This window comes from Muscardinus avellanarius (genome assembly GCF_963383645.1).
Source record: "Muscardinus avellanarius genome assembly, chromosome: 13".
NCBI lineage: Eukaryota > Metazoa > Chordata > Mammalia > Rodentia > Gliridae > Muscardinus > Muscardinus avellanarius.
In genome coordinates this window covers 11,383,931-11,403,910 of record NC_137799.1, presented here as the reverse complement: position 1 = coordinate 11,403,910, position 19,980 = coordinate 11,383,931, and the positions used below count along the sequence as shown (strand labels likewise).

The window sequence follows — 19,980 nt, the reverse complement described above, 5'->3', positions numbered from 1 at the left end:
CAAGCCAATGAATGAAAAACATTTCTTCCTCTTATATTTTGTAAACTATTCTGACTACCAGCAAAGGACTCTGATATAAGAAAAAGACTCAGATTTGTGACCTGACTTTTCATACACCATTCATGAAATACTAATTTCCTGAGCTTAGAGTACAAAACATGCTATCCCTGCCTTGAGCAGCTCAAAATACCTTCTTTCTAGCACCTTGTAGGTTCACCAAGAATTGTCCCTAATGGGCAAAACTGTAATGGTCGCCAGGTGTGGTGGCAAACACTTGTAATCCCAGCATTCAGGAGGCAGAGACAGGAGAATCATGATTTGCAGACAGCCTCACTACTTAGTGAGGCCCTTTGCAACTCAGTGAGACCCTGTTTCAAAATAAAGAATAAAAAATCGAACTGGGGGTGTAGCTTGGAGGTAGAATGCCCCTGGGTCCCATCCCCAGTAATGAAAAATAAATAAATAAAAAATAAAAAAAGAATAAAAGCCAGGCGTGGTGGCGCACACTTGTAATCCCAGCGCTTGGGAGGCTGAGAAAAGAAGATCGCAGGGGTTTGAAGCCAGCCTTAAGCTACTTAGTGAGGCTCTCAGCAACTTAGTAAGACCCTGTTTCCAAATAAAGTATGAAATAGGTCTGGGAGTGTAGCCCAGAGATAGAAAAGCCCCTGGGTTCCACCCTCTGTACCAAAACAAAGAAAAGAAAGAAAATAGTGCTGGGATGAAGCTCAGAGCTAGAATGCCCCTGGGTTCCATTCCCAGTTCCGCAAAAAATAAATAAATAAATAAATAAAAAATAAAAAAAAACTGTAATGGTCAATCTGAATAAGAAAAAATGTCACTTGGAACTCTAAAAGTAGACCTCCATGGCTCTCTAACCTTGTCCGGGCTTCCCCAACAATACACTGGATCCTCAGAAGTCCACTTTAGAGACAACACTATGCTTGGCACTTTTTAGGCCCCTGTCTCTAATGTCTCTATAGTCAATTCAATCTAGGAAACAAATTACTTTACTAATGCTGTTACTTTAAAATTAGGAAGGGGTTTCCTCTATGGGCCTCAGTTTTCACATCTATAAAATGGAGACAACAGAACACGTACCTCACAGGGTTATAATGGTAAAGTGAGTTAATATATCTAATCAGTTTAGAACATTATTTAAGTACTATAAAAGTATTCAGTATGATTAAATGAGAACACTAACCTTCAGAGAAATCAAGTGACAAAGTTACATAGCTGTGATCTTTGTTCTGCCACACTCCAGTCCTGGTTCTTTTCCCTCTCACATCAGCTAACCAAAATCCCAGATGCCTGAACTGTCTCTTCCAAAGACAAAGAAAGCCCTCTGCATGGATGCCAATAGGGGGTTTCCCCAGGTGGTTTATTATCCTGCTAAAATAGTATCTAGGGGGCAGGACTGCAAAGCTAGAAGTCTCTGACAAGTTAGATTTGAAGACCAAGACCATGGGGGAAATAATATGCCTCAATTACTATGTTTAGTAATTAATTGACTTAAGTCAATTGAAAAATACATTTAAAAGCAGTGGGGGATGCTGTAGTTCTGGCTACTTGGATATTGAAGTAGGAGGATTACTTGAACCCGGAAATTTGAGACCAGCCTCTGTATCAGCCTCTGTATCTTTATGAGACCACATCTCATAAAGAGAAAGAATGCATTTAAGATTTTGTCTGAAACTTGAAAGCATTAAAAAGTGAAAAGAGAAAATCTTGTATCTTCTTAAAACTAAGTTGTAATCCACACAGAACACAAAAATGCTTACAGGTACATGGAACTCTACAAGAACATCAATTAAGAGCGCTTAGAAATAGAGCCCAAACATCTCACTGCTCTTTCATTACCCACCCAAGCCTCACCTTAAGTCTTGATGCAGTAACTCATCGTTATTCACATTGTTATGTGACATTTCTTCAGCCCACAAGCCCACTGCAGAATGAGTTCTCTAGTAATTACCCTGAGGAGTAAATCCCTAATTCTTTTAACAACACAGTAATTGACTTAAACACTTGTAATCTCAGCATTCTGGAGACCAGAGGATCACGGTTCGCAGACAGCCTCAGCTATGTAAGTGACGCTCCGCAACTTAGACCCTGTTTCAAAATAAAGAATAAAAAATAGGGCAAGCCGGGCGTGGTGGCGCACGCTTGTAATCCCCGCGCTTGGGAGGCTGAGACAGGAGGATCGCAAGGGTTCAAAGCCAGCCTCAGCTACTTAGTGAGGCCCTCTGAAACTTAATAAGACCCCATTTCAAAATAAGGACCCTAAAATAGGGGTCAGGGTTGTAGCTAAAAGAGTAGAATTCCCCCCTAAGTTCAATCCCCAATATAAAAAAAAAAAAAAATCAGTGAAAGCAAACAGGTCTGAGAAAAGCAAACAATCTTTTTTTTTTTTTTTTTTTTGCAGTGCTAGGGATGGAACCCAGGGGCATTGTACCTCCAAGCTACACCCTCAGCCCAATTTTTTATTCTTTTTTTTTTTTTTTTGTGGTACTGGGGTTCCTGGAAGCCCGTCTACCTCCAGGCTACACTCCCAGACCTATTTTTACATTTTTATTTGGAAACAGGGTCTCCTAAACCAGTGCGAGCGGCTGGCTTGCGATCCTCCTGTCTCTGCCTCCCAAGCACGGGGATTACAAGCGTGCGCCACCACACCTAGCTTTATTCTTTATTTTGAAACAGAGTCTCACTGAGTTGCAAAGGACCTCACTAAGTAGGGGAGGCTGGCTGTGAACCGTGAAACCGTGATCCTCCTGTCTCGGCCTCCCAAACACTAGGATTTACAAGAATGCGCCACCACACCTGGCTTTCTTGATAAAAGTTTTAAAAACCAAGATGGGATTTTCCCCCAAACATTTTATTATTTTTACAATATATTTTATTAAAAATTACTTTTGTTCTGTCAGATTTATTTTCACAATTTTCAAGTCTACCTGTGGTGAGCAAAATGGTTTATTTGGAAAACTACTGCCACAAGATAATTAACAGTTAAACAACAACAGGTTGCCAGAGGAAAGTAACAAAAGGCTTATCAGAGAACTCAGGGAGGGTGAACTATGACACATTTCATTTTGCCTCAAGCAAAGAAAACTCAAATGATACACCATTATTTCCACCAAAAGGCAGCCCCACTACAAAGGAGAGAAAGAGCCAAGTAACAAAGTACTAATAATAGAATCTAGTGAAGTTCCCACTGTACTGGGTAGTAATTGGCTATTTAGATCAGTGTCTCACTCATTTTGGTATGAGTGCTCTCTCAGGACCCCTTTTATATTTGTGTGTGCGTGTGCGCACACACATGTGGTACTAGGGACCACACCCAGGGGCTTTCTACCTCTGAGGTACACCACTAACCCTATTTTATTTTGGTCCTGGGATTTGAACCCAGGGGCATTCTACCTCTGAACTACATTCCCAGCCCTTTTTATTTTTTGCTTTAAAACAGGGTAGCAAGCCAGGCATGGTGGCACACGCTTGTAATCCCCGCGCTTGGGAGGCTGAGACAGGAGGATCGCAAAGGTTCGAAGCCAGCCTCAGCTACTTAGTGAGGCTCTCAGCAACTTAGTGAGACCCTATTTCCAAATAAAATATAAAATAGGTCTGGAAGTAGAGCCCGGAGGTAAAAAGCCTCTGGGTTCCACCCCCAGTATCACCAAAAAAAAAAAAAAAACAGGGTAGCACAAGGTTGCTGATTCTCACTACACTGATGAGGCTATCCTTGAACCTGTAATCCTCCTGTCTCAGCCTCCCAAGTACTGAGAGTATAGACAGGGGCCGCCATGCCTGGCAGCGATTTTACGTTTTATTTTGAAACAGGGTCTTAGCAAATTGTTGAGGCTGGCTTTGGTCCTGTGGTCCTCCTGTCTCAGCCTCCCAAATACTGATGTCCACCTATAATCCAAATACTTGGGAGGCTGAGACAGGAGGATCACAATTTGAAGACAGCCTCAGCAATTTAACAATCCCCTCCACAAGCTAGTGAGACCATTTCAAAATTAAATATAAGCCGGGCAAAGTGGTGCACACTTGTAATCCCAGCATTTGGGAGGCTGAGACAGGAGGATTGCAGTTAGCAGCCAGCCTCAGCTACTTAGCTAGACCCTCTGCAACTAAGTGAGACCTTGTTTCAAAATAAAGAATAAAAATAGGGTTAGGGGTGTAACTTGGAGGTAGAATGCCCCTAGGGTTCCATCCTCAGTACCACAAAACATAAATACATACATACATACATACATACATACATACATACATACATACAAACTGGGTATGGCGCACACACTTATAATACCAGTACTTGGGAAACTGAGACAGGAGGATCCGTGGATCAGTTCAAGGACAGCCTCAGCTACCTACTGCAAAAAAAAAAAAAAAAAATTAATTAAATTAAAAATAAAAAAAGTCTGGGGTATAGCTCAGGGGCAGACTGCCTCTAGGTTCAATCCCTAGTACCACCAAAAATAAAAACAAAAATAGCACTGAATAAACCACAGTATGGCAACTGTTCCTTACAGTAAAAATGGTAATGTCTAGTTCAACTCACAATATAATCCCACAAGCACTTTTCCTTAAAAAAAAAAAAAAAAACTTTCTATTTTAGTTTGTAGCATAAATATTTTGTGTGTACTTGCCATTTCATCACACAAATCAAAAACATATGTACCCAAGGGTTGAAATTTAATAGAAGAAATCATTTTTACTGCTTTCAAGGGCATTCTCAAGTGAAAATGAAAATGGCTTTTTTTTTTTTTTTGGCACTGGGGATTAAACCCAGGGGCATTCAACCTCCGAGCTACACCCCCAGCCCTATTTTTTATTCTTTATTTTGAAACAGAGTCTAAGTTGCAGAGGGCCTTACTAAGTAGCTGAGGCTGGCTGAGAACCTGCACTCCTCCTGTCTCAGCCTCCCAAGTACTGAGATTACAAGCATGTATCACAATGCTCGGCTCTTTTTAATACAAATATATGGAAGTGAAAAATACAGTGACTACTAGTATAATTTAGTATTCTAATTTCTGGTAAGGCATCAGCACTTTTTACACATTGTTGTTTTTGCACAATCAGTGCAAATGTCAACACAGTGAAAAGGGCAAATAGCATCTTGGTATCATAATGACAAGAACATCCTAAAAGTCTTAGGGATCCCCAGAGACCCAAAGACCGTATTTTGAAAACCACTATTTAGATACAACACTACCTAAGTTTAAAGACTCAATAAATGGGAAGAGAGAGATTAGGTCTGAAATAATTTAATAATGAAAAAATCAACAAATGATTGCTAGAAAATAATATATCCCAACTGAGTACTACATTATTGTTTGTTTTGTTATTGTGTGTGTGTGTGTGTGTGTGTGTGTGTGTAACTGGGGGTTGAACCCAGGAGCATGAGTGACACCCCTAGCGCTATTTTTTATTCTTTATTTTGAAACAGGGTTTCACTAAGTTGCAGAGGGTCTACCTAAATCGCTTAGGCTGGCCTCCACCCTGACTGACAGTCCGTCTCAGCCTCCTAAGTAGTACTGGGATCACAAGCATGGGCCTCCACGCCCAGCTAGCTTCACCGTTTTTAACTACTTCATTATTGTTGATAAATTATAAAAGGCAAGAGATAAGGAAGCAAAATAAAAAGTATATTTATGGCACATAGCAATGTCTCATCCTCATTGTCTTTTGTGACAGGAAGACTAAATTACAGAAACTGCAGTAAATGGTGAAAAAAAATTACACCTGATCAAGTAAAGCATAAGGAATTAAGATAGTTTAAGATTGCCGGGCGTGGTGGCGCACCTTGTAATACCCGCTCTTGGGAGGCGGAGACAGGAGGATCGCGCAGGTTCGAAGCCAGCTGCGTTGGCTTAAGAGACCCTGTTTCCAAAAATAAAAAAGTATAAAATAGGTCTGGGAGTGTAGCCCGGAGGTAGAAAGCCCCCGGGTTCCATCCCCAGTACCACCAAAAAAAAAAAAAAAAAAATAGTTAAGACTGAATTTTTAATTCCATTTCATGCTGCTTCAGAACTGAAATGAGCACATGGATTAAACAGCATTAATTTTTTTTTTTTTTTTTTGCGGGTCTCGGGATGAAACCCAGGGGCATTCAACCTTCAAGCTACACCCCCTGCCCTATTTTTTATTCTTTATTTTGAAACAGGGTCTCACTAGTTGCAGAGGGCCTCACTAAGTAGCTGAGGCTGGCCACAAAGTGATCCTCTGGTCTCAGCCTCCAGAATGCTGGGATTACAAGCATGCGCCACTATGCCAGGCTAGCATTAATCTTTTAAATGAAAACAAGTTAGTTCTTGTCACTCAATCTTGTCACTCAACCTTCATTTTAACATAGATTTGTTGCTGAAATGTTTCCTAAATCCTAAACTATGAAATTATGTCTCGAGGAAACATCATAAGTAAAATATAAAGTTTAATTTATCAATCATCTCTTTATTTAATATCTTAGAAAAAAAGAGAACACAGAAATTTGGGGACTTGACAGGATTGAAAGAACAGGCAGCGTGGTGGTGCACGCCTGTAATCCCAGCATTTGGGAGGCTGAGACAAGAGGATCTCGGTTTGTAGACAGCCTCAGCTACATAGTGAGAGGCCCTTCCTAACTCAGTGAGACCCTGTTTCAAATATAAGGAATAAAAAGTAGGGCTGGGGATGTAGCTCGGAGGTACCATCACCAGTACCACAAAAAGAAAGGAAGAAAGAAAGAAAGAAGAAAAGAACAGGCAGAAATTAAAGACCTCTGAAATGTTTTTATGGACAGATCTAATATTTCATAATTCTATGAAATCAAAGAAATTGGAAAATAAAAAGTGGGAAGGCTACCTCTTCCACAGAAACAATTTGTGCATTTCTCTCTCTGAAAAGTATTACATATAGCCAGGCGTGGTGGCGCACGCTTGTAATCCCAGAATTCGGGAGGCTGAGACCTGGAGGATCGCGGTTCGAGGACAGCCTCAGCTACTTAGTGAGGCCCTCTGCAACTCAGTGAGACCCAGTTTCAAAATAAAGAATAAAAAGTAGTGCAGGGGGTGGAGCTCAGAGGTCAAATGCCACGGGTTCCATCCCCAGACCTGCAAATAAAAAAAAAAAAATACTATGTATACTTAATGAACTAAAACTTGTCCAATGCAAATTATCCAAGCAAATATCTGTTAAAAATATCCTCTGCTAATAATACTACTACAATTATACCTCCAATAAGCTATCGCTTATTACTCTATTCCTTCAATTACTATTACCAAGATATTTTTATTATATCCCATTTGGAAATAAGAGCAAAGGTACTACCCATCTGGTTCAAACCACCCACAGAGTGTATCTTCAAATCAAATGCTAGTATTTGTTTTCCTAAATATATTACATGTTGTTGCCCAGAGAACTGGTTTTGGAAACATTACACCTGCCAGCTGACTTATCAACAATGCCCATAAAATTGACACCAACTTAAAAAAAAAAATCAGCCCAGGAAATTGAAAAATATACTACTACTGCCATCTGTGGCTTATGCTTGAATAGATAGTCTTTCTGGTGTAAAGAAACTGAAAGGTGTAGAGTTTATCATTCGGATCCGAAAACCCATCACTTAATGATACTTTTTAGTTAATTCTTGAAAAAAAAAAAAAGTTGTAGCAGTAATTCAATGTAAAACATAAGAATCTGTGAGTCTCAATTTGAGCTTATACTTCTGAAGGGAAAAACACAAACCACCTTAAATGAAAATGTTTCCATGGAGCAAAGGCTAACTTTTGTTTTCAGTCAAACATACATTCCTAAAGAAATTCTAAACTCTTAGATACTCCTCTGATTTTAAAATGGGGATAGTTACTTCTTTGAAACTGTCAGTATTAAAACATCCCCCCAAACCTTTTTCTAAATGTATTTTTAAGGAAATCCAGTTTTTTATTTAGTGATAATAGTTTGAGCCAGCTTGCTTCTGCAAAGATAAAAATGAGAGTTCAATTATTCTCATAATTTTAAGAACAAAAATTCCAAAATGTAAATGAAGCTTCAAAGTGGGCTATTTTCACAACTTAAGTTCTGGCAGTTTGCTTTCTCGAATGACAACCACTGTAGCTTGGGGATCAAAAGAGTAAATGCAGCTGGGGGTGGGGAGAAAAGCAATTCAGCTCCCCAGCAGCCAGCTGAGGAAAGCCTGGTCTTATCCCAAACTAAATCGCTGTTAATTAGAATTACCGGTTACATTTAAGTCTTATTTAAATAATCATAACCAGTGGGGGGGGGATGTTTTCTTGAGAAGCTATTCTAAAAATGCTGCTATTTAACAGTAGATAATAAAAGAACAAAATAGGAGAGTAAATGTTTTATTCTTTCAAATAAATTTCTCTGTTTTGTAGTTATTTCTAAACCACAATGAAAGAGGTTGGCTATCTCACAAGGATTTTTTTATCTCATTTTCCATTACCTGTGGCCTAATGCCCTTAACCTTTTTCATAAAGACAAGCTACACTAGAAAACACTAACAAATTGAAGACTGAGCTTGATTCTAAGAATACTCAGTTTAAGTTCAAATGAATCTGAAACTTTAGCACTAAAAAGGCCAATATCTAAAAAAGAACTACCTGCCTGATACCAAGCCTCCCTTCTTGATGACTTTTACTAATTCTGGTTTTTCTGAACCCTAGTTATCAACCAAAGGTATTCATATATCCTTAAGAATTTATCTGAGCCAGAAAAAACATTTAAAAAAAACCTTTTTAAGTTGACCTTAAGAATACAAAGGTTTGAGACTGAGACAAGAGGATCGCAGATTTGCGGCCAACCTCAGCAACTTAGTGAGACCCTGTTTCAAAATAAAATAGGGCTTGGGGGAGGTAGAATGGCCCTGGATTCAATTCCCAGACACCAAAAAAAAAAAAAAAAAAAAAAAAAAGAAGGTTTTAAAGAAAGCATTTTCCTTCGCAGATTGTTTTGGAAATACTTTCAAAGTATTATATAGAGCATTTTTATTGTTCTGCTTTTAAAAAACTTACCAAGAATGTAAAATTTACTCTTAAAAGGCATCTTCAAAAATTTAACTTTCTACTTAACTATATGCGCTGAAAAAATGCCCAACAAGCCAGGAATGGTGACGCACACTTGTAATCCCAGTACCTGGAAGGCTGAGACAGGAGGATCCAGGTTCTCAGACAGTCTCAACTTAGTGAGACCCTGTTTCAAAATAAAAAATAAAAAATAGGGCTGGGGGTGTACCTCAGAGGTTCAATACACACCAGGGTGTATGTGCCTGGGTTCAATCCCCAACACCACACACACAAAAAAATGCTCAACAAAGAAATGACATTTAACTTGGCCACAACCCAAAATCAAACACAAGAAATAATTACAAGGCCCCCAAGACCTTGATGAATTTGATGACAAGTGAAGGCACTCCTAATAATCTATTCTTGTGTTTTAAAGTTTTGAATCTAGCTAGAAGTTGCCATCTAAATATAATTCATTCGTGGACCAATTTTTCCAACACAAATCAACAAATATATACATAATTATATAAAAAATCAAGTGAAAGTGTCTTACTACAGGGTGAGCCCCAAACATGGAAGCATCATTAGCAATTTAAAGTTAACTTGCACAAGTACTAAAAGTAGTATAAGAAATTCCTTTTATTAAAATTATAGTAACAGTTGACATTTCAACCCACCAGACTCCACTATCCTAATACTAGTATTTTAATCTAAGTCTGTTTTCTACCTTCGCCACACAATCACAGGGGTAAAAGGGCTCGGAGAAATGAGAAACCAAGATATGATGGAAATGCTTAATATGGACATATTTTGGAAAACTTGACAAGTTTTTAAATTATTAGTTCCCCATCTCCTTTTAACATGCTAACACACATGCAAACATGCGCTAACAGACCCACATATGTACCTTTTTGCTACAGAATTTAGAATGATTAGGAACTATGTCATGATCATATTCTGATTATATGAGCCAGAAATACTCAGAATTTGGTGGATAGTACATCAGATTAAAAATGTGGTTATCTTTACCTCAACTGTCCAAAATTACCAGTGTGTCTGTTCATTATTGCTTATTAGTTTTCTTTGGAGGCCACAGAAAGAAGGAAAGAAAGAAAAGAAAGAAAGAAAGAAAGAAAGAAAGAAAGAAAGAAGAATAGGAACTCTGTGGGCTGTATGTATAAAGAATAACAGTATTACAGTATTTTTTTTTTAAAAAAGTAAAGTTGAGTCAATGCAGAACTAAATTTTAAAGTAACAGAACTGAAAGGCTAAAGTATCATAGGAAATATCTACTAACTTATTTTCAAGGATAAACATTTGGATGGCATGTTGGACAGCAGGGAAAAACACATTCACATGAATTTCTCCCCATTTCCTCTAACATATTACATAAAATATACTTCTAATTACCTAAAATGCCTCTTAACTTTTTCTTGGCTTTAAATATTTAAAAATTTACTCCCTCACTTTAAAATAAAATGAACAAATGCAGTATTCAGCATTTGTTTCCTCAAATCATTCATCTTCCTTTGAAATCCCAAAAGGGAGCAATCTTCTATTACGACTAAATGAGATCATGTTTGTTATGAAAACCTACAAGCAAAGACTGAAAATAGCACAGTCAGCACAGGGAATTCCTGGAAGGGCTGCGTATCAAAAGGCTAACAACTCCGTTCTGATGGAATAATAAAAAAACATTTAAAGGATTGTAAATTCAGCATCAATGGTGTTTCCGGCAGGAAGACATTTCTGAAATTCCACCTCCAGCTTATTTCTTCAAGGCACAAACCAAAGCCCTCCTATCTAGATAGCTATCTCTTGCCAAATATTGCATACAGAATGAAAATCTGGCACTAGGATAAAAAGCCAGGAGTCCTCTTTTTTTCTGCTTAGAAATTAAGCAGTTTTGAGAAAAAAGTGTTTAGGAAACAAAACACATACGAAAAGCCGCGTTCACCATTCCAAAGACAAACTTTACTTGATTTTTTTTATAATTCTTCTGCGAACCAATTAAGTTTATAAGTACTATAAACATAAATTGCAAAGCAAGTATAAATGCTAGTTTTTAAAGCGAAAAAAATCCCAAAATATTCCAGAACAGTTTCATGTATTCTCTTTTAAGCCCATCAAGCTAGCAAAAGTTCCCATTTGTGTTTTCAACAAAAACATTTGTATCACTAACTTGGACTGATGTACAGTATTCAAACCACCTCAGCCGAAATGGACTGTTCTAAAACGTTCTTTTAAATGCTTCTGACCAACAAGCAAAACTATGAATGAGAAAACTGATCGAGTCAAAATTACCAATGAGTTCTTTAAAACCTACTAATAAATAATTAATAACAAATGCAGTTCTTAGGCTTCCCTTACAACAGTATTTTTAAGTAGAACTGAGAGTAATGTCTGCAGTAAAACCTGCCATCTACATTATATGCACAGGTGGGGACAGGAGGTATACACACACAGGAAAGCCTCCTGGAAATATACGCACTCATATATGGACCAGAAGACAGATCCAGAGGCTTGGATTTAAAAAAAAGTCAGCATGGCAAATCTTAAACTAGGATTTGGTATTTATTAATACCAAACCAAATCTCCACACAAACTACTTTAAAAAGTCAAAAGCACTAAAGAAGTCCTTTGTTCCTATGATACTGTCTCCTTCTACCCTAACTGTATTCCAGCCTCCTCCTTTGTGACATGCGATTTTATTGATTTCAAACATGTTCACACTCAGCAATTAGTCTCCAAAAGACACCTCATAGTAGTATCACAGAAATCTTTCAAGTGAACAAGAGCTTTGAAAACATAGTACCACTATTTGATCAGCAAGATGAAGTGAGGTTAGCCAGGCTCTCTTCTAAACAGACTTATTCCTTAACGGGTAAGATATCAGGCTCCACTGAAGTAACAGTGTGTGAGGAGTTAAGAAACCCACGAGGGAGGACACAGATCCAACCCAAGATCTCCTCCCTGCGCGGCTCTCCATTCATTCAACAACCGAGCGCTAAGTGACCTATTTTCAGGTTACTTCCCTCACACCTACCAGGTCACTACCCAGATTGAGAAACTTCTCGCTGAAGCAATTAATTTTTAGTGCCTCCTAACTGTCCCTGTGTTTGCGTTCAATTTGAAATCTGTTACTTGTTAGACACTGCTCGGTCCTACATCTCTCAGAGAATTGTAAGTTTATGGCGCAGAGAGGGAGGAGGCACCGATCTCCTAAAGCCGGCCCTTTATTCGGAAATGAGGCGATGTGAAAGGTGGAAGGCAGGGCAAATAAATAAATAAATCGGGTTTGCCGCGGGAGCGTTTGCGGTGCGAGCACCCTTTGTAATGCAGGCCTCCCGGGGCTATCGCCTGCGCTAATTGCTCCAGGGCGCTTTCCAAGTTCAAAAGTTCACCTTTTACGACCTCACAAAAGCTCCTTACACGTTACCAATAAAAACATTCCGCTGCAAACACCAAGGGGGGAAATATCAAACAGATACAAATAAAACACCCCTCGGGGGAGGGGGAGCGGGGAGGAAGGCCAGCCAGCCCCGAGGAACCTGAGCGCGGGGCCGGGGGCGGGCGGCAGGAGGGCCCGGCCAGGTGAGGGATTCCCAGCGCCCGGGGTCCGCGAGGGAGAACGGGGAGAAAACCCGGCTGGGCGAGTGCGGACCGAGGCGCGGCGGCCGGCGCGAAGGGGCAGGTGTCCGGAGCCCCGGGCCGGGCTGCGGTCCTCGGCGGGCAGGACGGCGGCCGGCACCGGGGCCGAGCAGGGGCGGAGGCGGGCAGCAGTGCGCGGGGCGTCCGGGAAGGTGAGGCCGGGGCCGGAGCCCGAGGTCAGAAAGAGAGCGCCGGCGGACACGAGCCCACCGGGGCTCGCGCAGGAAGGGGGAAGCGCGGGCTGCGGGATGGAGAACACTCCAGAAAGGTGAGCGCGGGCAGGGTGTGGCGTCGGGCCGGCAGCGCCCGGAGGGACCCGCGTGGGGGCCGGAGGTCGGCGCCCGGGACCTGGGGACGGCGGACGCCCCTCGGCCCAGCGGCGAGGGCGGGTGGGGTCCGCCGGGGACCGGGGTGGGAGCGGGGTCCCCCGCGGGGCGGTGGGGGAGGAGGAAGGTTGGCGCGGGGGGAGGGGAGCCCGGGGCGGGGGGCTGTGCGCGGGGACCTGGCGGGGGGCCCGCGCCGCGGCCCCGGGCGGGAAGGCGAGGGTCCCCGCCGGGGAGACGGGAGCGGCGGGCTCACGCGGAGGGCCGCGGCGGCGCGCCGGGCAGGGACCCCGCTCCGCTCGGCGGGCTCTGCGGCCCCTCACCCACCGTTGCGCGGCGGCGGAGGGAGCGCGGCGGGCGGCTCCAGGAACCCCGCCGAGCCCCCGCCGCCTCCCCCTCCGCTGGGCGGCCGCTCGTCCCGCTCCATGCGGCGGTGCTCAGGACCCGCGCCGGCTTCGCTGCTCCGCCATGACCCGCGCCCTCGTCGGCGTCCTCGTCGTCGCGCACCGGAGGGAGGGGGCTGTCAGGAGCGGCCGGCTCCGGGCCGCGGCGCTCACTGCCCCCGAGGCTCCCGGCTCGCGCCCCTCCGCGCCGCGCCCCCTCAGCACTGGCCAGCTCCCTCCCCTGACGTCACGCGCCGCGGCCACGCACGGGCCCGCGGGGCACGCTGGGAGTTGTAGTCCGGCCGGCGAGGCGAGCGGCGCTGGACCCCACCAACCGAAGGGGTGTGAGGAAGGAAAAGCATCCCCGAGAATGGAAAGCCAGGCCTGTCGACCACAGCAACGCTGGCAGGACTTCTGATACATACAAAATGAGTGGCCACTTCAGGGCCTTCTCTCTACTAGGATTTATCCCTGGCCAAAATGCCCTAAGACTCCTCTTGTCCTCCCCCACTCCAAGAATGAGTCCTCCCAAGGAGGCGGATCGAGTAGGGAACGGGTGAGCACGTGCAGCGAAGCCCAGCCCCGTGGGCGGGGCCTGGGAGGCGGGGCTCGGAGGCATTCACGAGGGCCTACCTCCTCCGCTGCGGGACAAATTGGACCCGAGATTAAAGGACCGGAGTTTAACTCGAGGTGACTCCGTTCGTATGCAAATGAAACCTATACAACTCTGCTTTCCGGAGCAGCGTTTAAAGCCTTTTACCTCCGGGTGGGCGGGAAAGACCAAAGTTTGTCTTCCTCCTCTTTGATTATCCCCCTGCCCATCGAACAGATGGACAAACTAAGCTCTGGACCATTGGTGCCATTAAAGAAATCTGCAGGCTCTTACTCCCGTTGTCTTGAAGTCCTCCGTTTACGAGTGGCCCCTTCCCCAGCTCTGATCTCCTTTTTCTTTGCTCAGTTTCCCTCTCTGTAAAGTGAGGTTGGACTAGGAACGAGGTCCAGCCGAAAGATCCCACACCACTACCACCTAGCCTCCGAGTTTCTCTTAAGTTTTCCAGAAACAAACTCCGAGGTTTTCTCCGCTGCTCCGAGCTGAGCGCATCTCGCGCGGCCACCAGGTGGCGCGCGCCCACCGGCCTCTGGACCAGCTGGGATGTCCGTCTTTAACCCTCTCGGGGAAGAGCTTTTCGCAGCTACCCTCCGGAATCTAAGCCCTACCTGGCCTGCTTGAGAACAAAGAACCCGAACACAGCCGGGGTAGTGGCCCAAGCCTGGAATCCCAGTACTCAGAAAGCTGAGATGGGAGGATTGCAGGTACCAGGCCAGCGCGTGATTTCGCAAAACCGTTTCAAAATAAAAAAGGGCTAGGGGTGTAGCTCAGGAATAGAACACCCGTGGGTGCAATCTCCACAGAAATAAATAAATACAAAAACGCTGGTGTTTTGTGTGCCTCTCGGGGGGGGGGGGGATATGCCAAAGCCTCCTCATTGGCTGCTCATTCCTCGCCCCGCCCCACCCCCCGCTTCCCCACCAATCTTTAGGCTCCTCAGTGTCATTCCGTACTTAATTTTAAATTTTCAGCCTAGCGACCACACTCCTGCCTAGTCTGACTCCTAACCACGTTTCCAACACACACACACACCTCCCCTTACTTGCTGCAAGGAAGGTTTTGCAATGCTTTCCTGCTCTGGGAGGTCGCTGCTCTTTACCAACTTTGGTTAACCAGTATTCATCCTTAATCCGAGTGGGCCACTCTTCTGAGATGCGCATTAAATCTTGGTTTCCTAAACCTCACACTTCTATTAGGACTTATCCCTGGTCAAAGCTCCCTAAGACTCCTCTTATCCCCCGCCCCATCAGTGAGGTCCCTCCCGTTTTGTTCCCATCAAACAACTGATGAAATCACCCGGGAGTGACGGCCATTCAACCTCAGCCAGAATGCGGCTGACTTCACACACACACACACACACACACACACACACACACACACCAGAGTCTTGTTCATTTTCTAGAGCCTGTTCACACACTTCTTCAGTAGCACCTTCCTTAACACTGCCCACCAAGGGACAACATAGTCCCCACTGGGTCCCTCTGTGGCTCTGTCAGCTGTCTGCAGTCTGTAAGAAATGATCTCAGTGATGGCTTCCTCTCACCATTTCTGAGCTCCCGCAGGGACAGGAAGTCATGCTTCTGGTGCTGGTCCCTATGACAAGGACAGGGGAACCCTTGTAGTTGGAGGGAGTGAGGCACAGAGGAGAGGGATCCTTTGAGCCACTCCCTCAGTCAGGATCACTTGGCCTTCCTAGGGCCAGAATTTTCCTATCACAGACCTCTGGATGTGGCCAGTTTCCCCTTACCTGGAGATCTTGCCAGGGGCTAAAGGGCTGTGCGGAAAAACTACCTGCAGTCTGGGCAGGTGGTACGCGCCTATAATTCCAGTACTTGGGAGACCAGAGGATTGCAGATTCAAGGACAACCTCAGCAACATAGCAAGACCCTGTTTCAAAAACAATTTTTTTTTTTTAATGGCTGTGGGGTCTAGCCAAGAAGTAGACTCCCCCGGCTGGGTTCAATCTCCAATGCCACCAAGGAAAAAAGCAAACAACTCCTGCGCCCCAGAGTTTGAGTGGGGAATGAATATTGTAGGTTAACCCAGAGATGGCAGAGTCCAGATGAATACTCGGCTTCCTCAAAGAACTCATCCTTCAGACTCCAATTCCCTGTCTCCCCCTTCTAAAAATCTTCCCAAATACCCCAATTACCCACATCCTTTATCACTCGCACCATTATAACCCTAACTACTGAGCGAGTGTCTGCGCATAGTAGACTTTCACCAAATAATTGCTAACTAGGCCAAGTGTGGGGGCACACACCCGGAACCCCAGTGCTTGGGAGGCTAAGACAGGATACCAAAGGCTCAAGGCCAGCCTCAGCAACTTAGTGAGACCCTGTTTCAAAATTAAAAAATAAAAACGATTGGGGGTGTAACTCAGAGGTAGAAAGCCTTGGTAGTCCCTATTACCAAGAAATAATAATAATTGGTGACTCAGCCAAGAAAGAATCACAACAGCTCTGACTTTTCTACTCAATAGCTCTATGACTTTGTATTACTGCTGAGATAAATTATTATGGTTTCTAACGGGGCGGGGGGAGACAATAACAATAGTTACTACCACAGGACTGTAGTGAGAATTAAATGAGATGATTCCTCAGGGCATGGTGGCACATGCCTGTAATCCCAGTATTTGAAAGGCTGAGACAGAAGGACCGCAGGTTCAAGGCCAGCTTCAGCAATCTAGCAAGTCCCTGTTTTTTTTATTTATTTATTTATTTATTTATTTATTTATTTTGGTGGTACTGGGGGTGGAACCCAGAGGCTTTCTACCTCTGGGCTATACTCCTAGACCCATTTTATATTTTATTTGGAAACAGGGTCTCACTGAGTTGCTGAGAGCCTCACTAAGTAGCTGAGGCTGGCTTCGAACCTGTGCGATCCTCCTGTCTCAGCCTCCCAAGCACGGGGATTACAAGTGTGCACCACCATGCCCGGCTTAAGACCCTGTTTTAAAACAAAAATAAAGCTGGGCAGGGTGGCACACACCTGTAATCCCAATACTTGAGAAACTGAGATAGGAGGATCTGAGGTTCAAAGTCACCCTTAGCAACTTAGGCTCTTAGCAGCTTAGCGAGACCCTGTTAACAAAAAAATAAAAGGGGGTTGGGGGTACAGTCCAGAGTTATAAGGTCCCTGGGTTCCATCCCTAGTATCACAACAAAATAAAAAGGGCAGGTGGTGGACCTCGGAGGTGGAACGTCCCCGGGTTCACTCTCCAGTACCATATACATGCAAAAAGAGAACGTGGTCCCAAGTTCTAGACACCTGCCTCCTGCAGTGTTTCTGGGAAGAGTCAAATACCAGTGCTGAGAAAATCCAGGGGAATGAGTGTGTACCAAAGGCCCAGCCACTGTCCTGCCCGTGAGGTAGACACCCAGGAAGAGTCCAGCACCTTCGATGGAGGCTGTTCTCCAATGCCCTTACATTTCTCCCCCTAGTCCTGACAAATCAATCTTTCTCCCCAACTTGCAAGTGAGGAGGCAGGCGTAGAGAAATGGAGAAGTTTCCTCCACCACCTGTAGGACTCAAGACAGAAGAGCTGGAAAGAATGGTAAGGATGGATGTGAGGGAGCGGTCCTGAAGCCAGAGGCAGGCAGACCAGCAGGGATACGCTAAATAAGGAGGAGAAGGAGTAAGGACCGAGTCAGACTGCGTGGAGAGGAAGGTTGCAAGTGGGAGAGAAGCCGGTACAAAAGTCCTAAGGCCAAGTCAAAGCTAGCACATTTGAGGAACCCAGAGATTCAGGTAACCGGAGCCCACTGAAGGAGGCAGCAGACACTCGGGCTGTGTGGGCTGTGTGGAGGAATGGCCAGCAGGGGGCAGAGTTCCTCTGGTGACAGCAGCCTTGGCCTGTCTGGAAAACTGGATTTAGGCTACAACCAGGGGTAAGGGCTGGGACAGGGAAGCCCTGCCTGGGTACATTTGTTTTAAGCACTCTTTTTATGTTTTTTAAACAGATAGGACACATATTGCTAAAATCCACAAAATGCAAAAAAGTATTCAATAAAATGTGTCCTTACCCCAATCCTGCCAGTCATTCCCACCCCACCTCCCTTGGAGATAACCACACCACTGTATTGGGTGTCCTTTCAGAGACAGTATCTGTATATAAGGAGACACAAAATATTTACATTTTTACCCTAGGACTGGTTTTGATTCTCCCCACGGGATCTCTTAGTTAGGAATGAACCTCATTTGTACCCAACATGTATGCATGATTTTTGGGGGGAAGAAGTGCTACAGATTGAACCCAGGAACATTCTAACTCTGAGCTACATCCCACTCCTTTTTATTTTTTTATTTTGAAACGGGGTCTCACTAAGTTATCATGCGCTGCCCCTGAACCTGTGATCCTCCTGCCTCAGCTTCCAAGTACTGGGATTACAGGTGTGCGCCACGGGGCCCAGCTCCACAGGAATGATTCTTAAGCCAGAGTTACTGCGCACCTGACCTTGTGCAATGTCAGTGGTGCTCAAATCCTAAATCCCCTGGAGAGACTGTGAAAACAGAGATCATGGGGCACAGCACCCCAGGAAGTTTCTGGTAGGTCTGGGCCAGGGCCTAAAAATTTGCATTTCTGAATAACTCCCAGGTGATGCTGAGACTGCTGCCCAGGGAACCCCACTTTGAGAACCACTGAGCCAGCTGCTCCTGGGAAGAGAAAGTGTGTGCCCAGAGGGCCTGTCTCCCTCCGGAAGAAGGGAAGGCTAGGTTGATGAGAGTCTCACTACTCGCTGAGGCTGTCCTGGAACCTGCAATTCTCCTATATATCAGTCTCTCCAGTACTGGGATTATAAGCATGTGACACCAGGCCCGGCTGGGAAGTGCCTTCTTGAATTTGGTTCAGCGAGTCTTGGGGACCTCCTCAAGGCATCTCAGCAGAGTAGTGAGGCCTGGTGGTGACCTTGAGGTTTGGATCACTCTGGACTTTTTTTTTTTTTTTTTTTTTTGCAGGTCTGGGGATGGAACCCAGAGGCATTCGGCCTCCGAGCAACGGCCCCTGCCCTATTTTTTATTTATTATTTTGAAACTGGGTCTCACTGAGTTGTGGAGGGCCTCACTAAGTAGCTGAGGCTGTCCGCAAACCACGATCCTCCGGTCTCAGCCTCCCCAATGCTGGGATTACAAGCGTGCGCCACCACACCCAGCTCTGGACCCTTTTTTTTTTGGTTAGTTCTATTTTTTTGTTGTTATTGTTTTGTGTGTGTATGGTTACTGGGGATTGAACCCAGGGGTATTCTACCTCTGAGTATACCCCCAGCCCTGTTTTACTTTTTTTATTTTGAAACAGGGTGTCACTAAGTTGCTGAAGGTCTCCCTGGGTTGCTGAGCCTGACTTTGAACCTGTGATCCTTCTGCCTCAGCCTCCTAAGTACTGGGATTACAGGTGTGTGCCACCACACCACACCTGCTACCTAACTGTCCTTTCTAAATCAGGCTGCTCTGAGGCCTAGGAAGAGGGGAGATGTTCAAAAGAGAGTTGCTACTGAACTTTGGTTGGGATCCCACGGCAGAGGTCAGGGAGGGAGGGAGGGAGGGAGAGAAGGCTGAGCCGGGACGGAGAGCCTGCCGGGTCCCTGGCGAGGAGGAGAGGGCTTGAGATGGCTTGGGAAGGTCCCAGGGCGCACCTGCTGGAAACGTCACGTATCGAAACTTTACAACCACTCGAAAATATCTATTAAACTGAGGCTCAAAGAGGCGAAGGACAAACCAACGGCCCCTCATCTCACAGAACACGGACGTGTCTGGGGAGCTGCTGCTGCTGCTGACCCTGCTGGGATGCCCTTTGCACAGCGTGGGACCGCGGGAAGGCCGGAGCCGGCGGGCGGGGCGAGGCGAGGCGGGACCCCCTCCGCCCTAGCTCCGCCCCAGCGGCGCTGCAGGGGGCGCGGGGCGGGGATCCGGGGGTGGGGGCGCGCGGGGCTGCCCAGCCAGCTGCGGCGCAGATCTGGCCGTGCAAACGCGCTGCCCAGAGTCTGCGCCCGGCCGCCCGTGGCCGCGGTGCCCGTTGCGCC

The 19,980-nt window shown here is 45.2% G+C and overlaps 1 protein-coding gene across 5 annotated transcripts in view; it reads right to left on the bottom strand.

Annotated features, from left to right (window-relative positions):
• NR6A1 (nuclear receptor subfamily 6 group A member 1) overlaps nucleotides 1-13,394 on the bottom strand; it is a gene marked incomplete at both ends in the record, with an annotated part of 205,310 nt that extends 191,916 nt beyond the window's left edge. For all 5 annotated transcript variants that reach the window (XM_080708494.1, XM_080708495.1, XM_080708496.1 and 2 more), the window contains one exon: nucleotides 13,295-13,394. In XM_080708494.1, the coding sequence (XP_080564620.1) occupies nucleotides 13,295-13,394 (100 nt within the window). The remainder of the gene's footprint in view (nucleotides 1-13,294) is intronic.
• Between the last annotated feature and the right edge of the window lie 6,586 nt (nucleotides 13,395-19,980).